At 44.5% G+C, this 17816-nt stretch overlaps 4 protein-coding genes across 5 annotated transcripts in view; 2 read left to right on the top strand and 2 right to left on the bottom strand.

Moving 5' to 3' along the window:
* Positions 1-4705, bottom strand: part of LOC104945911 (transcription factor Adf-1-like) — a 7397-nt gene extending 2692 nt beyond the window's left edge. The window contains exons 1-2 of the mRNA XM_010771645.1: positions 4217-4705; positions 3853-3985 (exon numbers count right to left, since the gene is read on the bottom strand). Coding sequence (XP_010769947.1) covers positions 3853-3985; positions 4217-4367 — 284 coding nt within the window. The 5' untranslated portion in view covers positions 4368-4705. The remainder of the gene's footprint in view (positions 1-3852; positions 3986-4216) is intronic.
* Positions 4706-4852: 147 nt separating this feature from the next.
* Positions 4853-8673, top strand: grhpra (glyoxylate reductase/hydroxypyruvate reductase a). Its single transcript, XM_010771622.1, has 9 exons — positions 4853-5061; positions 5376-5506; positions 6073-6145; positions 6249-6365; positions 6499-6587; positions 6733-6834; positions 7516-7651; positions 7776-7906; positions 8026-8673. The coding sequence occupies exons 1-9, from the start codon at positions 4967-4969 to the stop codon at positions 8145-8147; spliced, it is 996 nt and encodes a 331-aa protein (XP_010769924.1). The 5' UTR covers positions 4853-4966; the 3' UTR covers positions 8148-8673.
* Positions 8674-8694: 21 nt separating this feature from the next.
* tomm5 (translocase of outer mitochondrial membrane 5 homolog (yeast)) lies at positions 8695-13097 on the bottom strand. Of its 2 annotated transcripts, none has more exons than XM_010771607.1 (2): positions 12823-13097; positions 8695-12247 (listed from the first exon to the last, which is right to left on the bottom strand). In XM_010771607.1, exon 2 carries the CDS (start codon positions 10905-10907, stop codon positions 8976-8978), a length of 1932 nt encoding a protein of 643 aa, XP_010769909.1. In that variant the 5' UTR covers positions 10908-12247; positions 12823-13097; the 3' UTR covers positions 8695-8975. The 2 variants fall into 2 exon arrangements, with proteins under 2 accessions (XP_010769909.1, XP_010769914.1); XM_010771612.1 differs by having other exon boundaries at positions 11824-12247; positions 12823-13055.
* A 2903-nt stretch (positions 13098-16000) lies between these two features.
* LOC104945866 (homeobox protein Hox-B1a-like) overlaps positions 16001-17816 on the top strand; it is a 3179-nt gene continuing 1363 nt past the window's right edge. The window contains exon 1 of the mRNA XM_010771596.1: positions 16001-16757. Within this exon, the coding sequence (XP_010769898.1) occupies positions 16001-16757 (757 nt within the window). The remainder of the gene's footprint in view (positions 16758-17816) is intronic.

Here is a 17816-nt window from a genome sequence, read left to right as displayed (position 1 = left end):
AGTGTTCACCGAAACGCCTGGGCCTGGTTAAAGAGGGTTTAGCACCCGCCTTTTACATTCCGCCCCGGAGAGTGATACTGCCGTGTGGACGTGTGAACGTATCGGACAGGGTGAGAAGCACAAAGGCTTACGGTCCTTCCTAAGAACGGATCGAAGACTCCTTCACTGAGCCTTCTGTACACGATGCGGTTCAGGTCTCGTAGGAGCCGTGCTTAACTCTTTTGCCGGTGTCTGACCGCGTATATGTGGCTCTCTTCTTCCTTTGTCTAGACCGCCCTATATTTGGTTTGTTGTTTATCGCACACGCAAGGTAAAGTGAGATGCGCTCTTCGAGTACCACGAAAGGGCTTGGGCACAGATCTCGACCGTCCTCAATTTACTTTAGAGTCTAAACGGAAGATTAAATCAAACAACCCAGGTCAGTGAAAGGCAAAACGAAGAGTACGGTGGACTAAGCGACGACTCATTTCGGTTAGTCTAACTAAATATAACCCGCTGCCCGGAACACCCGGCTGTCGGCATGGCTAAGTTGTATAAGCTTAACTCACCACCTTCCACAGCCCGTACGGTTTTTCTGGTCGCCACGTCATGTGTTGCGTTAGACTTATCCCGCTGTGTGCGAGTAGCTGCGGGCTGTAGATAGCTGCGGCTTTTACGCGCGAACCACACAGTCCTCGAAATCTGTGAAAATAGGTTTCGCTGAAATGCTATGAGGTTATTACACCCGTTCAGGGTTGTCCTCGTTAAAGTCCACCCATTCTCACAGAACGGTCCCTGTGTTGCCTGTTCGACTGACGTCCACCCCACTACCTTGGACGCGGTGTGCGGAGGCAGAGCGTATTGTGAGAAAGAATACTTGAGAACGGTGTTGTAGTCGAAATTTTCACCTTGAGGTCTGACCCTGCAAGAAATTTGCCGAGAGAACTCCGACCAGGTTTCTCAGTAACCGGGAAAGTGTGGGTTGCATCGAGACTACAAGATCGTAGGCACGAACGCAGAAGACCAAGCCTTGGTCAAGAAGAAAAGTTGGGGGGCAAAACAAGTGTAGGCGGGTTCCTCGGGCTCACCACGACGCGGTAGCTTAATCCTGCTTAATGCAGGACGAAAGTTACCGCAATTTTGATCGATTATATATCTCTCTATATCTGTGTATTTTGTACTGTACACGTATTTCGAGTTTTATTGATTGACATATACGTTAGTTAAATTTAATGATTACCGATATTGTAATTTTGACTAAGAGTAGCAATGTTTGACCTGTTCTTACACCCGAAAAACAACAACAAGTCCTCCAACTAGGGCGGGGACGGGAGGCGGGAGGCTGCATTCTCCTCTAACTGCTACGCCAAAACGAAGACCTACCTGTTACAAAACTCGAACCATTCTTGGTTCCTTGTGGCCACAATTCGTCCGAGTTCGAGGCTTGGCGGGACCTTGCGGCGTGACCACACCTTTCCCCGTTATCTCTGTGAAATCTATGGTTTTACATCTTTCACTGAGATTCACGGGACGACTCAAACTGCTTCCAACGTTTGCCTTGTAGTGTCTAATCGTTCACAAAAAAAGGTACTTTCTGACAACAAACCTGTGATCTGACGCACCCTACACAGTGACTGAGAGTGCTCCTTCTGTAGGTGTCGGAATGTCTGACGTAGTGCCTAATGTAATTGAAGGACACTCAGCGCACGTATAATTGTTTTTCCCTACCCACCCACTAACTACGTCACACCACTCGATTTTGACTCACAAAACAAGTCGACCACCTCCACAGCGTCTCGTCGTGACGCAGTGTGACTCATTTGCTGTCTCACAAGTGAAATGACAAAAAGATTTGCAAAAAGTTTACCCGTAATTCGAGTCTCAATCTGGTGAGGAGTTGCAGTGTGGCGTGTATTCGGTCAGTTTACTTTAGTTTTTCTCCGCCCGACGTCGATGAGGAAACAATACCAACGCATTGACTCTACTTCCTGCTCTGGTTATTGGCAACTTCGGAGCTACCGACTTCCGCCGTGAATGACACTGGAAATGACAAGAAATTGTATATGTCCAGTAGAAGAGTGTAATAGTAGTGAAGTTAAGTATATACAAAAATTTACCGTTCTCGAACTGTCCTCGAATATAGGTAAAACAGGTGCCCGGATGTAATAGACGAGATGTATAGCTCTCGTAAGTCGACGATTTCCTCGTCTACACATAAAACAAAAAGAAGATTAACGTCAAAGTAAAGTTATATAAAGTCTCGAAACAGCTTTTCGTAGTACAATTGGTAAAGTCCGATCCTCGGAGAACGTCCGAAGAACACAGTCGACTGTTGACTGTAATGTCGACTACTACCGATTGTCGTGAGATCACGACTGACTAATTTTATTTGGACCGGAGAGTTTGTCTTTGTATTGTGTTTGTTTCCCTCGTTTCTACCGATGTGACCGGACAAGATTCAGACACAAGACTACTCCGACCCCAATGGTAAACTTCTGTGTCTTGTATCTACTGTAACTTGTACAAAACTTTCTCTTTCCGTGTGTCTTCTGAAACCGTTTTTTCCGTTTACCAAATTTTATGTTGTCTCTTTAACTCCTGGTGAAGTGTGCAGGACCACAGAAGCAGGTCAGAGAGACCAGAACGACGCACGCCTGGGGTCAAAGGTCGACGACGTACCTCAACCAAGACCTGTCCGGGGCGAGGCCGAGGACCTGACCTTGTCCCTAAGGAACCTCGGTACCGGTCCGACGATAGGGGAGACTCTCCGACGTCTGGGGTCTCAGGGGCGGCGACCGCCGGGGCCGGCAACCCGACACCGGACACCCTGTGACTCACACCCGCACCGAGAACCGCCCTGCGCCTGTGCCGGCGACGCTACCGCCGGCGGACCCGGCGACGTCGACCTCCGACGACTGACATCAGCTCTCGGGACGAGACGTGAGCCCCAGAGAGACCTTCGGTATGGATAGGGGGGGTGCGTGGCTCGGTATGAAGGGCTAGAGAGTCTCATCGTATGCAAAGTCTACCCATGTGCAGCCTCGAAATTACCCCCAAACCAAGGACGCGGCCTCGGTGGAATTCCAAGTATGCTGGAGATTGGAAAAGTCCTTCGGCGGCACTCGATGACGTAGTATCCTTGAAATATTGGCTTGGAAGCCAGTTTCCTCGCGATTGAGAAACGGCCTGTCTTCCAGTTGTTGCCTCTTTTGAATCACGAATACACACTACCGCCGCCTGCTGGTAAGGAGAGTTATTGCCACTCACGCATGCACAGTTCGTACTTGCAACTTGGCCGTCGGCTGAAGTCTTTGCGGTGTGTTCCAGGGCGAAACATGGCCAAGATGTAGGAGACATGAGGTGACGCGTCCCAACCGGTCTTTTGTGTCCGTTTTATTGTGTAAAGGCCGCTACACACCAACCTGAGACCAAAGAACGCGTCCCGACTTTTACGTCCGCTACGTCGCCTGCGTCTGGGTTCATAAGCTACCCAGCAGTATATAATGTAATTTAAATCAGCTCCTCCACTTCAGCTCTCTGAAGCAGAAATAAACTATTTAAGCATTGTGGCTGGCAACCTTAAAGTACTGCTGCTACCACATTCCATGCATCAGTAATTATAATCAAAGATATATAAATAACACTGACAGGCAAATGATGTATCATCATGTACATATCTGACTTTTATTGTAGTATTGCTAATTGTATCCTCATTCTCTAATGGCTGTAGTATGAAGGTACGAAATAAAGTTTTGCATTTTGCAGTAGCGGTAAAAAGTGGTTTATTTATTATCATTCAAAGAACTGTACAGTGTAAAGACAATACAAAAATACAATACGATAAAAATAGTCAATAGTGTGCAATACAATAAAAAAAACTGCAGCCTGGCCAGGATCCACTGCTGTCTGCCGGTCTTTGGTGCTCCAGAACTACCCGAAGGTGCAAGTTTCTTGTACCGGGTGTACTGGGTTCGCAGAGAATCCCACTTCTTCCTCAGCTCTTTCTCTGAAGCACACAAATAAACTATTTAAGCATTGTGGCTAGTTAGCATGTTGTCCAATTCATATCTATGCAGTGCCAAACAAGTAGCAACAGCTAGCAAAAAAACAACAACAAAACACAAGGTTGAAATAACAAATTATATTTCACGTTAACGTCACTGTACGCTGGCGAACAATAACAAACCAACAGTTTCTGCTAAAGAGGTCAATTGATGAAAAAAAGAGAGAATCTTACCTGGTAAAACAAGTTGAGTTTCAATCTCTCGCCAGAGTCCGGTTTTCACTATTCGGTTCGCGTACAGTTTATCTGTAATGTCGTACAGAGCTGGCCTCTCCTGAATCAAGCTGATGAATTGGTCTTCAATTTCGTCATTCCAGATCGCCATGACGTAAAAATAAATTCTTGCGTCCAGGTGAGATGAAAATGAAAAATAATAGCCGTCTATGTGGTGTCTGGTACCTCACTTCCGTTTCGATTCTCATGCACTGATTCGCTAAACTGAACAGCCAATAAGAGTGATTTCTTTTGCCGACAGTCTCCGCTGCTCCGCTCCCATGTTGTCGATGTTGAATTGTTGCCACTCACGCATGCGCAGTGCGTACGTGCTACTTGGCCGTCGGCTAAAGTCTTTGCGGTGTGTTCAGTGCCATATATAGAGAGATTATTATTCTATTATACGGCTCTGGGTGTGTTGTTCCAGTGCGACTTTTTGGGCAAGACGCAGGAGACGTGAGTCGACACAACAGTCGGGTCCGTCGGGACCATGGTCGGGACGTGTTCTTTGGTGTCAGTTTGGTTTGTCCCGGTCCCGACCTTTACACATCCATGCAATAAACAGACCCAACTCCACGCATGCGCAGTACCATGAAACCGAGTACTTCCTGATGTCTGCAGGAGCGTGGTAGTGTAGTTTTCTCTCTGTGGAGCAAACGTTCAATCCTCCCCACAAAGTTAGAGAGCCTCCAGCCGGAAGGACTTCAGTTCATGTTGATGCAGACTGCGGCCGGTAAACTCATGAAGGTGTTCCTGACCAGACGCATCCCTCCGGAGGGGATGAAGATCCTGTCCGCGGCTGGAATGTAGGCATTATTTAAGTATAAAACTGACTGATATTTGACATTGCCATAGCAGATTGTATTGACTACCAGCAGGCTGTGCGGCTGCCCTGCAATCTACCCTGGCTGGCTTACTCTTTTTCCTCCATATGTTCAGACAGTCCTTTTGCTTCGAATCATGTTACACACTTCTGTAGCCAATAGTAAACATGAGATGTATCGTGACCTCTCCTAGGGTCACACAACTCCAACGATACAGTGTGTTGCTTGCTAACTAATTCAGACTGTATGCCTTGTCACATTACTTTTCATACCTTTTCTCCTTTTTTTTGTCTCAGCTGTGAGGTGTCCCAGTGGGACTCAGATGAACCCGTGCAGAGGGCAGATCTGCTTAAAGGTGTGCAGGGAGCTCATGGTCTGCTGTGTCTGCTGTCAGACAAGATCGATGCCGAGGTTCTGGATGCTGCAGGTACTCTATCATCCTGTACTCATCATCTGTGGTTATGTAAAACTAGGACTGGTCCATCAATCAAACATATTTACTTTTTTTTTAGCAGGATATGAAGCTACAAAGCTTTTACATTCCTGAACTACAGACATTACCTTATTAAAAACCAAAAAATAAGGGCTGCAAGCGACATGCTGTATTTCTTATATCAGTCTTTAAGAAGTCCATAAGAAATGACCAGAGGTAATATTGTTTTGGGGGTATGTTGTTATAGTTTGACAGGAAATGAGGGAAAGACATAAAGCAACAAATGCCTTGCTTGGATTAATATATCTGTTACATTTCTTGGTCATCATCTTAAACCCTTAACTATGAGGGCAGAGAATAGCAACACACAAGCAGATATATTTTATAAAAAAAGGAAAAGTGAATTATCAAAATAGATGCTAATGTTTTTTTTTTTAAACAATTAATCCTAAATCAATCCAATAAATGTATTAGCACATACAACATATCAAACGGTTCTAATGATATGTTGCTCAAGTGTCTAGATTTTAACATTTCAGTGTGATCTGTGTGTGATTCAGGACCGAACCTGAAAGTAATCAGCACCCTCTCAGTTGGATACGACCACTTGGCTATTGATGAAATAAAAAAGCGGTAGGTTTCTATCATGAACTGCAGCTTATACTTCTACAAACCAACCTTCTACTAGTAGGATGAATTGGCACATCCAAATGAAATGACTGTTTGTTTTCCACAGTGGTATTCGTGTTGGATACACTCCGGACGTCCTGACTGACGCCACAGCAGAGCTGACCGTCGCCCTGCTGCTGGCTGCCGCTCGCAGGTTACCAGAGGGAGTGGAGGAGGTCAAAAAGTCAGTCCCCCAGCCCCACATTTACACTATCTGTGTTGTCTTTCATTGTGATGACATTTATGTATCTATTTCACCAAGAGTGCAGGTAACTAAGTGACATAATGGTCATGCAGTGTTTTCTTTTCTCTCTAAGTGGGGGCTGGAGCTCGTGGAAGCCTCTCTGGCTGTGTGGTTACGGCCTCTCCGGCAGCACAGTGGGAGTCATTGGACTGGGACGCATTGGTAAGGCTACTGATGATGCGATATAGTATCATATGACTAGGTCCTTTCACCAATACCAGTGTTCTCATACCTAATTAAAATGCTGTGATTGTATTTCCCTGATGAGCTCTATAGTTGAATAACTGGGTGTGTTTGTGATGTTCAGGCATGGCAATTGCTCAGAGACTCATGCCCTTTGGAGTGAAGAGGCTGCTGTACTCTGGGAGAACAGCCAAGGACTACGCTGCTGAGGTGAATGGAGAGTATGGTAAGAAAAAGAAGCTACACAGTGTAAGGGAACATTTTAAAACCATATAGCAGGACACTCAAATCCAGACACTTTTTGTTACGCTGCTATGGACAATCTGCAATAAATGCACATTTTATGGAGAATCTTGCACCAAAGATATTGAAGTGACTGTTATTTTGTATATATTGATTGTTGTGGGGTTTTTTTTATCTTAATGTGTGCATATGTGTAAATGTGTCTGTTGACTGTGTATATAGGATATACATATTTTATACATATTTGTATACATATCTGTATACTGTATAATTTTACATTCCGGATTGTTGGAAACGTCATTTCGATCTCTCTGTTTGTAAACACAAACGGAGTAAGATTAACATTAAAGTTGACTTTGAAAGGACAGAACATAAGAAGTGATAATCTAATATAAAAAGATACGAAACGTTTTCTTTTGCCAGAGATTCCTCAATAAATCACAGCATCATACAAATAGAAAACCAATATCAAGAAAATATTGAATAAGTATAATATTATTTATAAGAAGCAACACTAATACCATTGCCTAATAGACGATAACAATATAAGTCAAATAGATTAGGTGAAACAAGTAACTAAACTCAATCTAGCTTTTCAATAATAATAGGGATTTTGGGGTTTCCTCTCGTCCTCCTCTCCTCTCCTCTCCTCTCCGTTGAACAGTTCCCCTGGACACTCTTGTGTCAGAGAGCGACTTTATAGTTGTTTCCTGCTCCCTGACACCAGAAACCCAGGGCATGTGTGATAAGGCCTTCTTCAGCAAGATGAAAAACACAGGAGTCTTCGTCAACTCAAGCAGGTAAAGCAGCACAAACATAGGTGTGATAGACGTTGTTATGTGGTCAGTCTGTTGTCATGTTTATGTCACTAGCTGTTGTTTGCTTATACAAACCGGGTGAGATGTGGTGAATTCTTTGTTTTAGGGGAATTGTGGTGAACCAGGAGGATCTATACGCAGCTTTGAGCAGCGGACAGATAGCTGCAGCTGGATTGGATGTCACAACACCTGAGCCACTCCCAACAAACCACCCTCTGCTGACACTCAAAAACTGCGGTAAGTAAACAGGATGGGAAATATGTAGACATGTTTTTTGCCCACTTTTCCTACCTTCTTTTGATTTGACACTATAGTCTTATGTAATGATACGTTCTCTCCTCTCCTATCTTGTGCAGTGGTGTTGCCACACATCGGCAGTGCCACCTACTCCACGAGAGGCATCATGGGAGCTTTGTCGGCCCAGAACCTGCTGGGAGGTTTACAGGGCACGGACATGCCCAGTGAACTCACCTTCTAAAACTAAAAGTGTGTTGCTATGCCGACGGCCTGCTCTGGTGCTGCATCTGTAGGAGTCATAAACTGATCTAGTGATAGTCTCCTATGTGACAGGGCTGAAAAGAAGAATACTAATGTAGTTAAGAAAGCTTAGACACATGATTCCATGTCGTCAGTATTAACTTGATAGTGTGATCTTGTCAGAGGTACTAATATGAGATTCACTCTTTGAATTGATTGTGTATTTCAGAGGAATTCAATTCTTTGTGCAGTTTTATCATCTCAGAAATATATTTAAGAGGCTAATGAAGAAACTGGTAGCACTTCATAACATTAGTTATTTTTTGCATTTGAAATGTCTGTTAAAATATAATCAAATGTTCTGTCTCTCTTTAACCGTGCCATAAAGATGAGCATTATTCAATCTGCACTTTTCTCTAATGGTAATGCTGTCAGTGAAGCTCCCAAACAGTACAACACTCCAGTTTTGTGTAAAACAAAATGGCATGTCTTGAAGAATAAACACGTATTGCTTAGTTTAATTATAATGCTCCGTGTGTTGTATTTTTTTTAATTAGAAATGACTCTGCTCAAAAAATGTAAAGTGAATGATTTATTCTCATCACTCTTAACACAGCAGTAAAAAAACAAGTTATTCTTTGAGAACATTTTCAGTGCATTCATCAGTTTGGCTACATTTCTATCCAATAGTTTTTTAACAAATCACAAAAAAACATTAGCTAGTTTAATTTGAATTCATGTAACATATAATTAAGTTCATGGGGTAATAAATAATCAACCTTGCAGAGTTCATTTTGTTCTATGAGTTGTGCAAACCAGAAAACACCCTTCAGTTAAGAGCAGTTGATAGCAGGGTATCAGGGAAGGATTGGTCATCCTTCCAGTTCAGGCAGGTGTTTTTGGAGTGCTTATACAGATGGGAGGACTGGCTGAAGCGCTTGCCACACTTAGGACATGGATAGGGCTTTTCTCCGGTGTGGACCCGAATATGTTTCTTACAGTCAGTCAGGTTCATGAAGGTCTTGCAGCAGATTTTGCAGGCGTATTTCTTCTCCCCTTCGACCAACATCACAAGGTCTTCAGCAGCTGCTTTCTTGCACTTGGACATAACATCGTCAGAAGCTCTGGTCAGAGGCTGCCGCTCAGCAGCATCCCCCGCTGACGCAGAGGAACCATCAGCTTCTGATCCAGGCGGCACTTTGGGGGCAATGCGTCTGAAGGTTGTCGCCCCTGAGCTTTTCCCGGCCCAGGAAGGTTGGATGAGGGACGTTTCCAGACTGAGGCCTGGATTGATGCTACTCAGGAACCCTGATAAAGAGTTCTGAGCGGGCTGGAGGATGAGTGTCTCGCTGAAACCAGGGCCCTGAGTGGGGAGAAGCTGCTGCAGGGGGACAGACGTCACCGGAAACACTAGAGAGGGATCAGAGGTCTGAGCAGGAGAGCTTTCCTCTGAGTTTTGACAAAGTTCTCCAGCAGCATAAGAGGCAGAGGCAGCAGCTGTAGCAGCAGCAGTGAGGCTAGCTAGTCTGTCTTCTTCCTCCAAAGCCCCCATCACGCTGTCACTGCTGGGATTGAGGAAGCAGGAAAAAGCGAGTTCTGACAGGCTGTCGAGGCCTTCACCGTCCACTGACTCCTCACCCAGATCTCTAGCATCAGTTTGAAGATCTGTGCACAGCTGAGATTGCAGAGAGCTAACGTCAGCCTCAGTGGGGCAGGCTGCGGCCATTTTCTCCTCATTTAGTTGTGCTTCCAAATGGTCAGTGCAGCCTGGTGGAGATAGAGGACGATTGTCTGGTAAATCTGGGGAGTAAGAGCTCTCCTTTTTTACCTCAATCATCGTAATTTTCAGCTTCTCTCCATCTTCCTCCCCTTCTTCTCCTATCTGTATTTTGACCACAGTATCTCCGCCCATATCCCATGCACCTACACCTCTCGTGCTGCTGTCTGATTGGCTTGGCAGCTGGATTTCATCTGACTCTCCCTTGGTTGCTTCATATTTCTCCTCCACTTCCTCCTCGCCTCGGCTCTCCCAGAGAGCATCGCTCATCTTCAGGGAGTCTGGGGGCAGCGGCGGCGGCTCTCCACCCTCCTCTGTACTGACGGTGCTTACATTAGGTGAACACTCATTATAGCTTCCCTCAGGCAGTCTGCAGGACCTCTTTCTGCCACTGAGCCCGTCATTGTTTGACTTCCTCTTGTTCCTCAATGATAGTTCCCTCATCCTCACTCCCTGGTCTTCAACTCCACCAGACTGACTAACCTCCACCCCCACTTCCTCGTCACTGATGTGCTCCTCCATGACAGATGTGGCCGACTTCTCTGCCTGCTGCTGTTGCAATGACCTCCAGCCTTTTGGAGGCGATGCAGGAAAGTTTTTCCTGGACAGGTGGAGCTTGCAGGCCTTGACGACAGTGTTGAGGTGCAGGTGTGATGCTGCCAGCAGTACATCCATCACATTGGAGGCACCAGGAGAGAGGGTGGAGGTGTAAATCATGTCCAGCAAGGTCGAGAAGGCCTCAGGGGTCACCACCTCTTGATCTAGTTCCATCACACTGGGGCCTCCACCTGGATCCGCTCCAACCTCGTCGTCACTGGAGCTCAGGAGAGCCCTGAAGTGGGAGCTGGATGCTGCCAGGATGGAGCGGTGAGCCTGGAAGCTCTGACCTCCAACCACCACCACACAGTCACACAGCTGAGCATGGAGGCGCTGGTGGTTGAGCTGCTTGAAAATGTGCTGGAAATGACCTGGGAAGTCCATCATAGGCGGTGGAGGTTCTTTAATACAGGTGTATTGTATAGCATCCGTGGCACTAGTGTAAATTCAATAACACAATGAAGGGCATTGTCTGGAGCAAAGCTGTCAAACTTCTTGTTATTTACCCCTCATCTGCTGAAAACTTCCTCAGGTTGACTGGACACTGGCTTTCCAAAGGAGCCTAACTCCGGTGTGATGTGCGGTCTGTTGTCTGTTGTAGCTGCCTGGGATGCTGTGGAGGATGGGCGGGCCTAGTGCAACAAGAACACGGAGGATGCGACTCGGTTTCAGGCTTCGTCTCCGAGAACAGCCGGATATCTGTACAGACTAGGTTCTTCTTTCACTGACAAAAATATGTTATCCTAATGTTGCTTTCATTATGGTTACCATTTCTGCTAATAATCCAGAGCCCTACAACCTAACTCTCACCCGGTTTAGCGTCTACTGTCCTCCATCGTTTGTTGTCTCATCAACCCTTGGGATGAAACCACACCGCCCCCTGGTGGCCATTTTGCTGAACTGCATCTACATTCGACTTTCTCAATATCGAATTTTGTCAATTTGATTTCTCATCAAATTATGTTGTAATTGTTATAGTACACTGCAAGTCAAGTTGATATACTGTACAAATCAAACAATTGATCTTTTTATTTGCATTATCAATGTCCTTGGGCTTTATTACTCCAATTAGAAACCCGAAGCAGATTCGATTTGACACAAGAGTGCTTATCAATTCATGTTCCCATGACTCCTAGCAAACTAGTATTTTAGTTAACAATATTACAGTATTTTTGATCTTTGGATCTAAATAAACACCAAGGCAAAGGTTAAATTAATCTAGAGGCCAAGTCAAGAAAATATGTTTGTTGCTGTTGAAGATCTCTGTTATCAGTTCAGAAAAAGACAATGAATCACGTCCAAATCCTTTATGCAATTTTTTTATTTTCAGTGATGTCAGATTCAAGGTTTGAAACCCTATCATGAACGTTTTGTTGCCGTTTAACAATCTGTTATGTAAATCAAAAACAACATGTTTCCCCTTTGATGTGTGAACACAGCAGGCATACACACATTTAGACTTTGCATTTAACAATGACCACAATGTGTTTCACAAGAAAGGCAGACTAAAGTATTCAACAACACATGACAAATGAAAACAAGGTGTTTCTTCAGGTGCAGTGATGGACAGACTTTGATCATCTCCAACAGGATTTGCTGTTGTTGCCCCGGTAGTCTGATGAAGATGGCTCATACTGTCTCTGATGGAGTAAACTCTCAGTGCATGGCGGAAGAAGAGACCTGCTGCTCCACTCATATGCTGTCCAGCTTCTTTAACACATATGGGGCTGTAAACACAGAAGAAACAGAGTATTAGTTTATGTTAAGACCATGAATAAATGCAGATTGATGTATGGCAGCACAGTTGAGGAAAATATGTTTTTAACTTCGTTAATGTTGTGATAATTAAAGTACTTTTGAATATTACAAATATATTGATTTTTATTCGGTTCTGCCTTTCTGCTGCTCTCAGAATACTGCTAAAAAACAAATGCCAATAAATTATATTATGTAAATTGGGCAACATTGAGCATTGGACGAACATAAAACATACCAATAACGAAAATGATTGTTACATTTTAAAGAGGAGTTTTTGTACGATGAGTCTCTTTCAACTAACTAGAAAACCCCTGTACAATATTGCAGTATTTCGATAGATTGTGCACTGCAGCCTTAAGATTTATCCTCCATTGGCTCTGGAGCAATGTAGCTTGTGTTGTTATGTTTTTATAAAATGTGCTATAAAACGTTCCCAGATACTTTCACATGCATGAGGTGACACAACACTGTCCTTAATGCCAGAAAAGCAGTGAAAACTACAAGTGTTGTGAGTTTTATGTCAATGTCATCTGCCTGTACTCACTGGCTCTGAGAAGGGCGACGTAAATAAGGAAGTTTCGTACAGATGAGACGACATCTTGTCTCATTTTCTTCTTCATCTCCTCTGGGTCCATTTTAGGCCCGAGTCCTTCCAGTTTGAACATTATGGCTGTGGTTTATTTGGTCTTTTTCTTAAATCTGTCTTTCGTGTTGAAAATTCAACGTTGCGGAGCATGGAGGAATAATCCTAACCGGAAGTGCGTAAAAAGGGAAGTGACGACGAACGATGGTGCGCACCGAGGGTCAAATCGCACGAAGAAACCAAGGCAAAAACAAATAAATTATGTAAAAAAACAATACTTTTTAGGTTTACTGGAAAATAATATGACGTTTTACTTTCAGGCCAGATAAATCAACTAGGGGACTGCAAGGGGACAACATATTGAGATTTCCCTTTGGACATCCATTGATGTGTGAGGTGTGTGATAATTTGGTTACAAAAATTATGTATACCGTGTGGATCTTGACATGAAATGCAGAAAGAAATGCAGTGGGCACGTTAAGGACCTTAAAATAAAAGCTAAGGACCTTATCATATGATATGAGTTGATATTGTTAGTGCTATACAGACTACCCAACAGCTGTTCAAATTAGAATTAAATTGTGAGTCTAAGTGTTATTTATTCCCCCCAAAAAAGTATACAGTGGTTATACTGTAAATAAATATATATAAAAAGTAGAATTACAGTCAAAACATTGTTTATTAAGAAGAATACAGACACTTAGTATCGGATTTACAAAATATAAGAAATGGGTAGGCTATCATTTGGAAAACTGGATCATACAAATAAATAAACCAAACATGTTTTCCAATAAAAAAATACTTGTATTAGATCACTAGATTACAAATAGATAGATAGATAGATAGATATTAATCCCAAATTGGGAAATTATTTTGTTGCAGCAGCATAGTAGCATAATAATAATAATAATAATTATTATTATAACAATAATAATAATAATAATAATAGGCCTAATAATAATTGTAAAAATATTATAATCACCATAATAACATATTACATTTTTTATATTTCTTGAATTATTTTACTACTGGAGGTAAGCAACTGGATATATCTGACCTTGCGGAGGGGGGCGGGGGTCCTCGGGGCAGACAGCAGAGGAGGAGAGAGAGAGAGAGAGAGACGGTGGGAGGAGGGGGGTTTTCTGAGCTCAGGGCCGAGGATTAGAGAGCAGTCCCAGTACGATGACAGCATCCAGCACATAGCCAAACCCCCACACACCACCATCAGCATCCGGCCCGGGAGGACGCCGAGGATATTTTTTGACATTCAGACATCGTTTCCCCCAAATTCTCCGTATCGGTGCTCGTTTTGGGGGACAACCCTCCCAGAGTCCCGGTCCCCCCGTCTCCTCCTCGGACCACTAGGTGAGTGTTCTCGGTGTTTCCCGGTGTTATTGTCTGATGAAGGGGCGCCCGGCTATTCGCCTGCACCTTGCATCCATTCCTGACATTTGGACTGATTTTATCACGTCGAAATGAATAATTTAAATGATGGTCGTTTTCATAACGCCTGCAGGCTACACCCGTGTCCCTGTTTGAGGGAGGCGGAGGAGAGATTTTAAATCCGATTAAGATTATAAAGGTAACAAAAGACTGACCTTTTTTTTCTTTGTTTAGACTCCTGGTTTGACCGGCATGGCTGCGGCCACTGATCAAAGTTATGTTGGGTTGGGGCAGTGGTCTATATTGATTATTTTAAGGGCATTTACAAGGCATTTATGAGCAGCTGACACGGTCAATACGTAGTGAGTCCCTCCCCACAACCTACATTAAGGTTATTGGGAATATAAATCGGTAGGCTACCATGCAGAGTCAAATTGTGGCCATTTTCGCACCACACTGAATGGCATTTTCTACATATTCATAAACACATGTGTTATGCAGGGATAGTGAGTCCATGCTGCCGTGTACCTACGCAGTGAAATCACCGTCACTGCCTACAGAGTGAAAATGAACGGACTAAACCCTGACGGATCAGCGGGATGCCAGGCTGGGTAGTGTAGGCTGAAGCACGCACATTATGAATGGGCGTAGGCGATGTGCAGCGACCCTGGGACAGTCGCCTCTCCTTCTTCTCTTTGCTCATATCCTTTGGCCAGAAGCAGCCTCTTCACTGTGCGAGCTCTTCCGTGCCGTGCCAGGCATGACAAGCGCAACACAACTAGACCGGAACAATGCGTTTTGCTGTTCTGGGGCCTTCATTTAATGCATGACATGATTTAATATGACCGCTGTTAGCGTTTCCTTTTAAACACGTGTTAGAGTGCTGCCTCCACTGTGCGTATAGAGACTACCCTTATGGAGTATTTTTTCCTAACAGCAGCATCATATTCAGGCAGCTGCTCGGCCACAGCTGAAAACACACAAACACACACACACGCACACGTACACGCACGCACACACACACACACACACACACACACACACACACACACACACACACACACACACAAATGCACGGTGGTTCCCCCTCTCATGCGACGGGCTGACCAACTTCTGTCCCCCGGTCACCATAGGCGACGTGACTTAAATCCACGTGACCCGCGGAAGAGGTAAGCAAATAAGTGGCTCTGAGAAAAAGAGAGAAGGAGAGAGGAGATAGTTACGGAAAAGAAGGGAGAGAAGAGAAGGTAAGAGAAACAGAGACCGAATTGATGCACGCGGAGTGTGACCTGTGTGTATAGGTGACTCGCGGCTCTCTGTCTTCTCGCGGTGCTTCCCTCTGTCACTCAGGAACCTTTGGAGAGTTCAGGTTGAGCTGCTGACAGAAAGGCCTTCTGTTGACGCACACGAACACACACACCGCGGCGGAGAACATTACTCATGTGTGTTTCTGCTCGGGGACGCGCAGATCCCACTCTCTTTCCTCCATGTTGGAAGATTCTGACTTTTTATTTTTTATTTGATATCACTTTGCTTATTTAGAACATTTGTAGATTTGATATTCTTCTTATATTTTTACAAAATATTGTATTTTCGTTTGGACAGGTCTAGTCTTGTGAATAACCGGGTTTCACACCTCCATATCGACTCTTGGAAAAACGTTTTTATGGAATCTTTAGACTTTTGATATATATTTTCTATTCAATTTCTGCTAATTTTGCGGATAATTTTAAACTTAATTCCGCCTCCGGTCTGCATGGAGAACATGAACTCGTTTGTGGAATACTCCATCTGTAACAGAGCGGGGCCCGGCGCTTATTCTGCGCCTAAACCCGGATACCACCACCATCCTCTGCATCACCATCCTCTGGATCAGGGCTTCCCGGTGACCTCTGGCTCCTTCCATACGGGACCCAGCAGCTCTCCAGCTCCCGTAAACGGGACCAGAAGCGAAACAGGCGCCGGGGCAGCGGGTTACACCGGGGATGGGCGTCTGTACGGGGGCTCTGGAGGTGGAGGAGAGCATCCACAGCAACATCACGAACATCAGCAGACACACAACGGCTACCACCACCATCACCTTCAGACACAAAGCGGGACTGTGTATAATAACGGGACCGGGGGCAGCACCGGGGCTTACGCGGGCCAGGCGTGCGCCACGGATTACACAAACGCGATAGGCCCCCCCAACACGGTACATTCCCAGTACTTCATGGATGAGTCAGCGGCCTCCACTTACTATCATCAATCAACCTACCCCAGCTCGGCCCCCAGCTACGGGGCCCTGGCCGGGGCCTACTGCGGGCCTCAGGGCGCTCTGGCCGGGTCTCAGTACCCGCAGCAGCTCGGCGGGGGTCTGGACGCTGCGGGCTTCCTGGGCCTTCCACACGGAGGAGGTTACGGAGAGCTGCCGGTGACCCAGGACCGTGGGAATGGGGAGGAGGAGGGCCAGCAGGCCGGGCAGGGGCAGACCTTCGACTGGATGAAGGTGAAGAGGAACCCCCCGAAAACAGGTAAGAAGAGGCGGATTCTATGGTGAAATGTGGTCCGTTGTGGTGCCTTTAGAGTATTAGCAGCATGATAAAGGGCCTCGGCCTGCAGATTATATGTCTCATAATCATTTCAAAGGTTTCCCATGAGAAGCAATGGCTGTCATTGCAAGAGCTGCAGCAAAATGACCTAAAATAAGCTTTTACAAAACATGCGCAATCATTTTTGAAACGCTGTGGCGAGGTGCGAAATAAAACCCGGCCTATTATAAATAGCCTACAATGTGACATGAAATGTAAAGGACAGAGTTGTGTTCATTGATTATTTTGTAACAATACGAACGAAAGAGTTTAGCTTCCTCTAACATATAGGCCTAATATAAATGATGTTATAATGTTAATAATATACAGACACACGCGTTTGTTCCCCTGCAGGCCTCAGTTGTGATGTTTGTGTGTTCACAGATGGCTTTTCTGATGTAAATGTTTCTTTCCGTTCGTTCTTTCCTTTGTATATTTCACTTGTCAAGTCTCAATTCGTTTCACTGTAAACAGACTGATATTTGTGAACAAAGAACAAAATATGTTTGTTACTGTCCTATCCACCATGTTTAATGAGGAACATCAACACAGGTCACGTTTCATTATGATTACGCATTGGTTTTACAAGTTAAACGACAATACAATACAATAACTGCTTTATGGTCAGAGGAGTTGTACATTAGATTACATTTTTAAATTATGCTAACACCAATTGTCAGCGTAATCCTTTCGAGTGACAGAGTAAAGCTTAGCGTATAATTACATAATACATGTTAAAAAAGAATAAGATAACGTAACAAAAATATACTTTTCATAAGTTATTTTCTGCTTGGCCAACATTGGGTAAAAAAGTTAAATCTTTCAAAAAAAAAATTAAACTTGGCCCCTTGCATTTTGTAGTTTAAAAGTAAAATAAATTAAATCGCGTTTATTTCAGAGACTTGTCCAGTCCTGTCTCTCCGGACAGAGAGCAGGTCTGGGTCCTCCTCTCTCTTAATGGATATATCAGACGGGTTACTTCACCCCTGTTATCTTGACCCC

Source organism: Notothenia coriiceps, unplaced genomic scaffold, assembly GCF_000735185.1.
Source record: "Notothenia coriiceps isolate Sejong01 unplaced genomic scaffold, NC01 NC01_scaffold00000339, whole genome shotgun sequence".
Classification (NCBI taxonomy): domain Eukaryota; kingdom Metazoa; phylum Chordata; class Actinopteri; order Perciformes; family Nototheniidae; genus Notothenia; species Notothenia coriiceps.
This window is presented reverse-complemented; position numbering and strand designations above follow the sequence as displayed.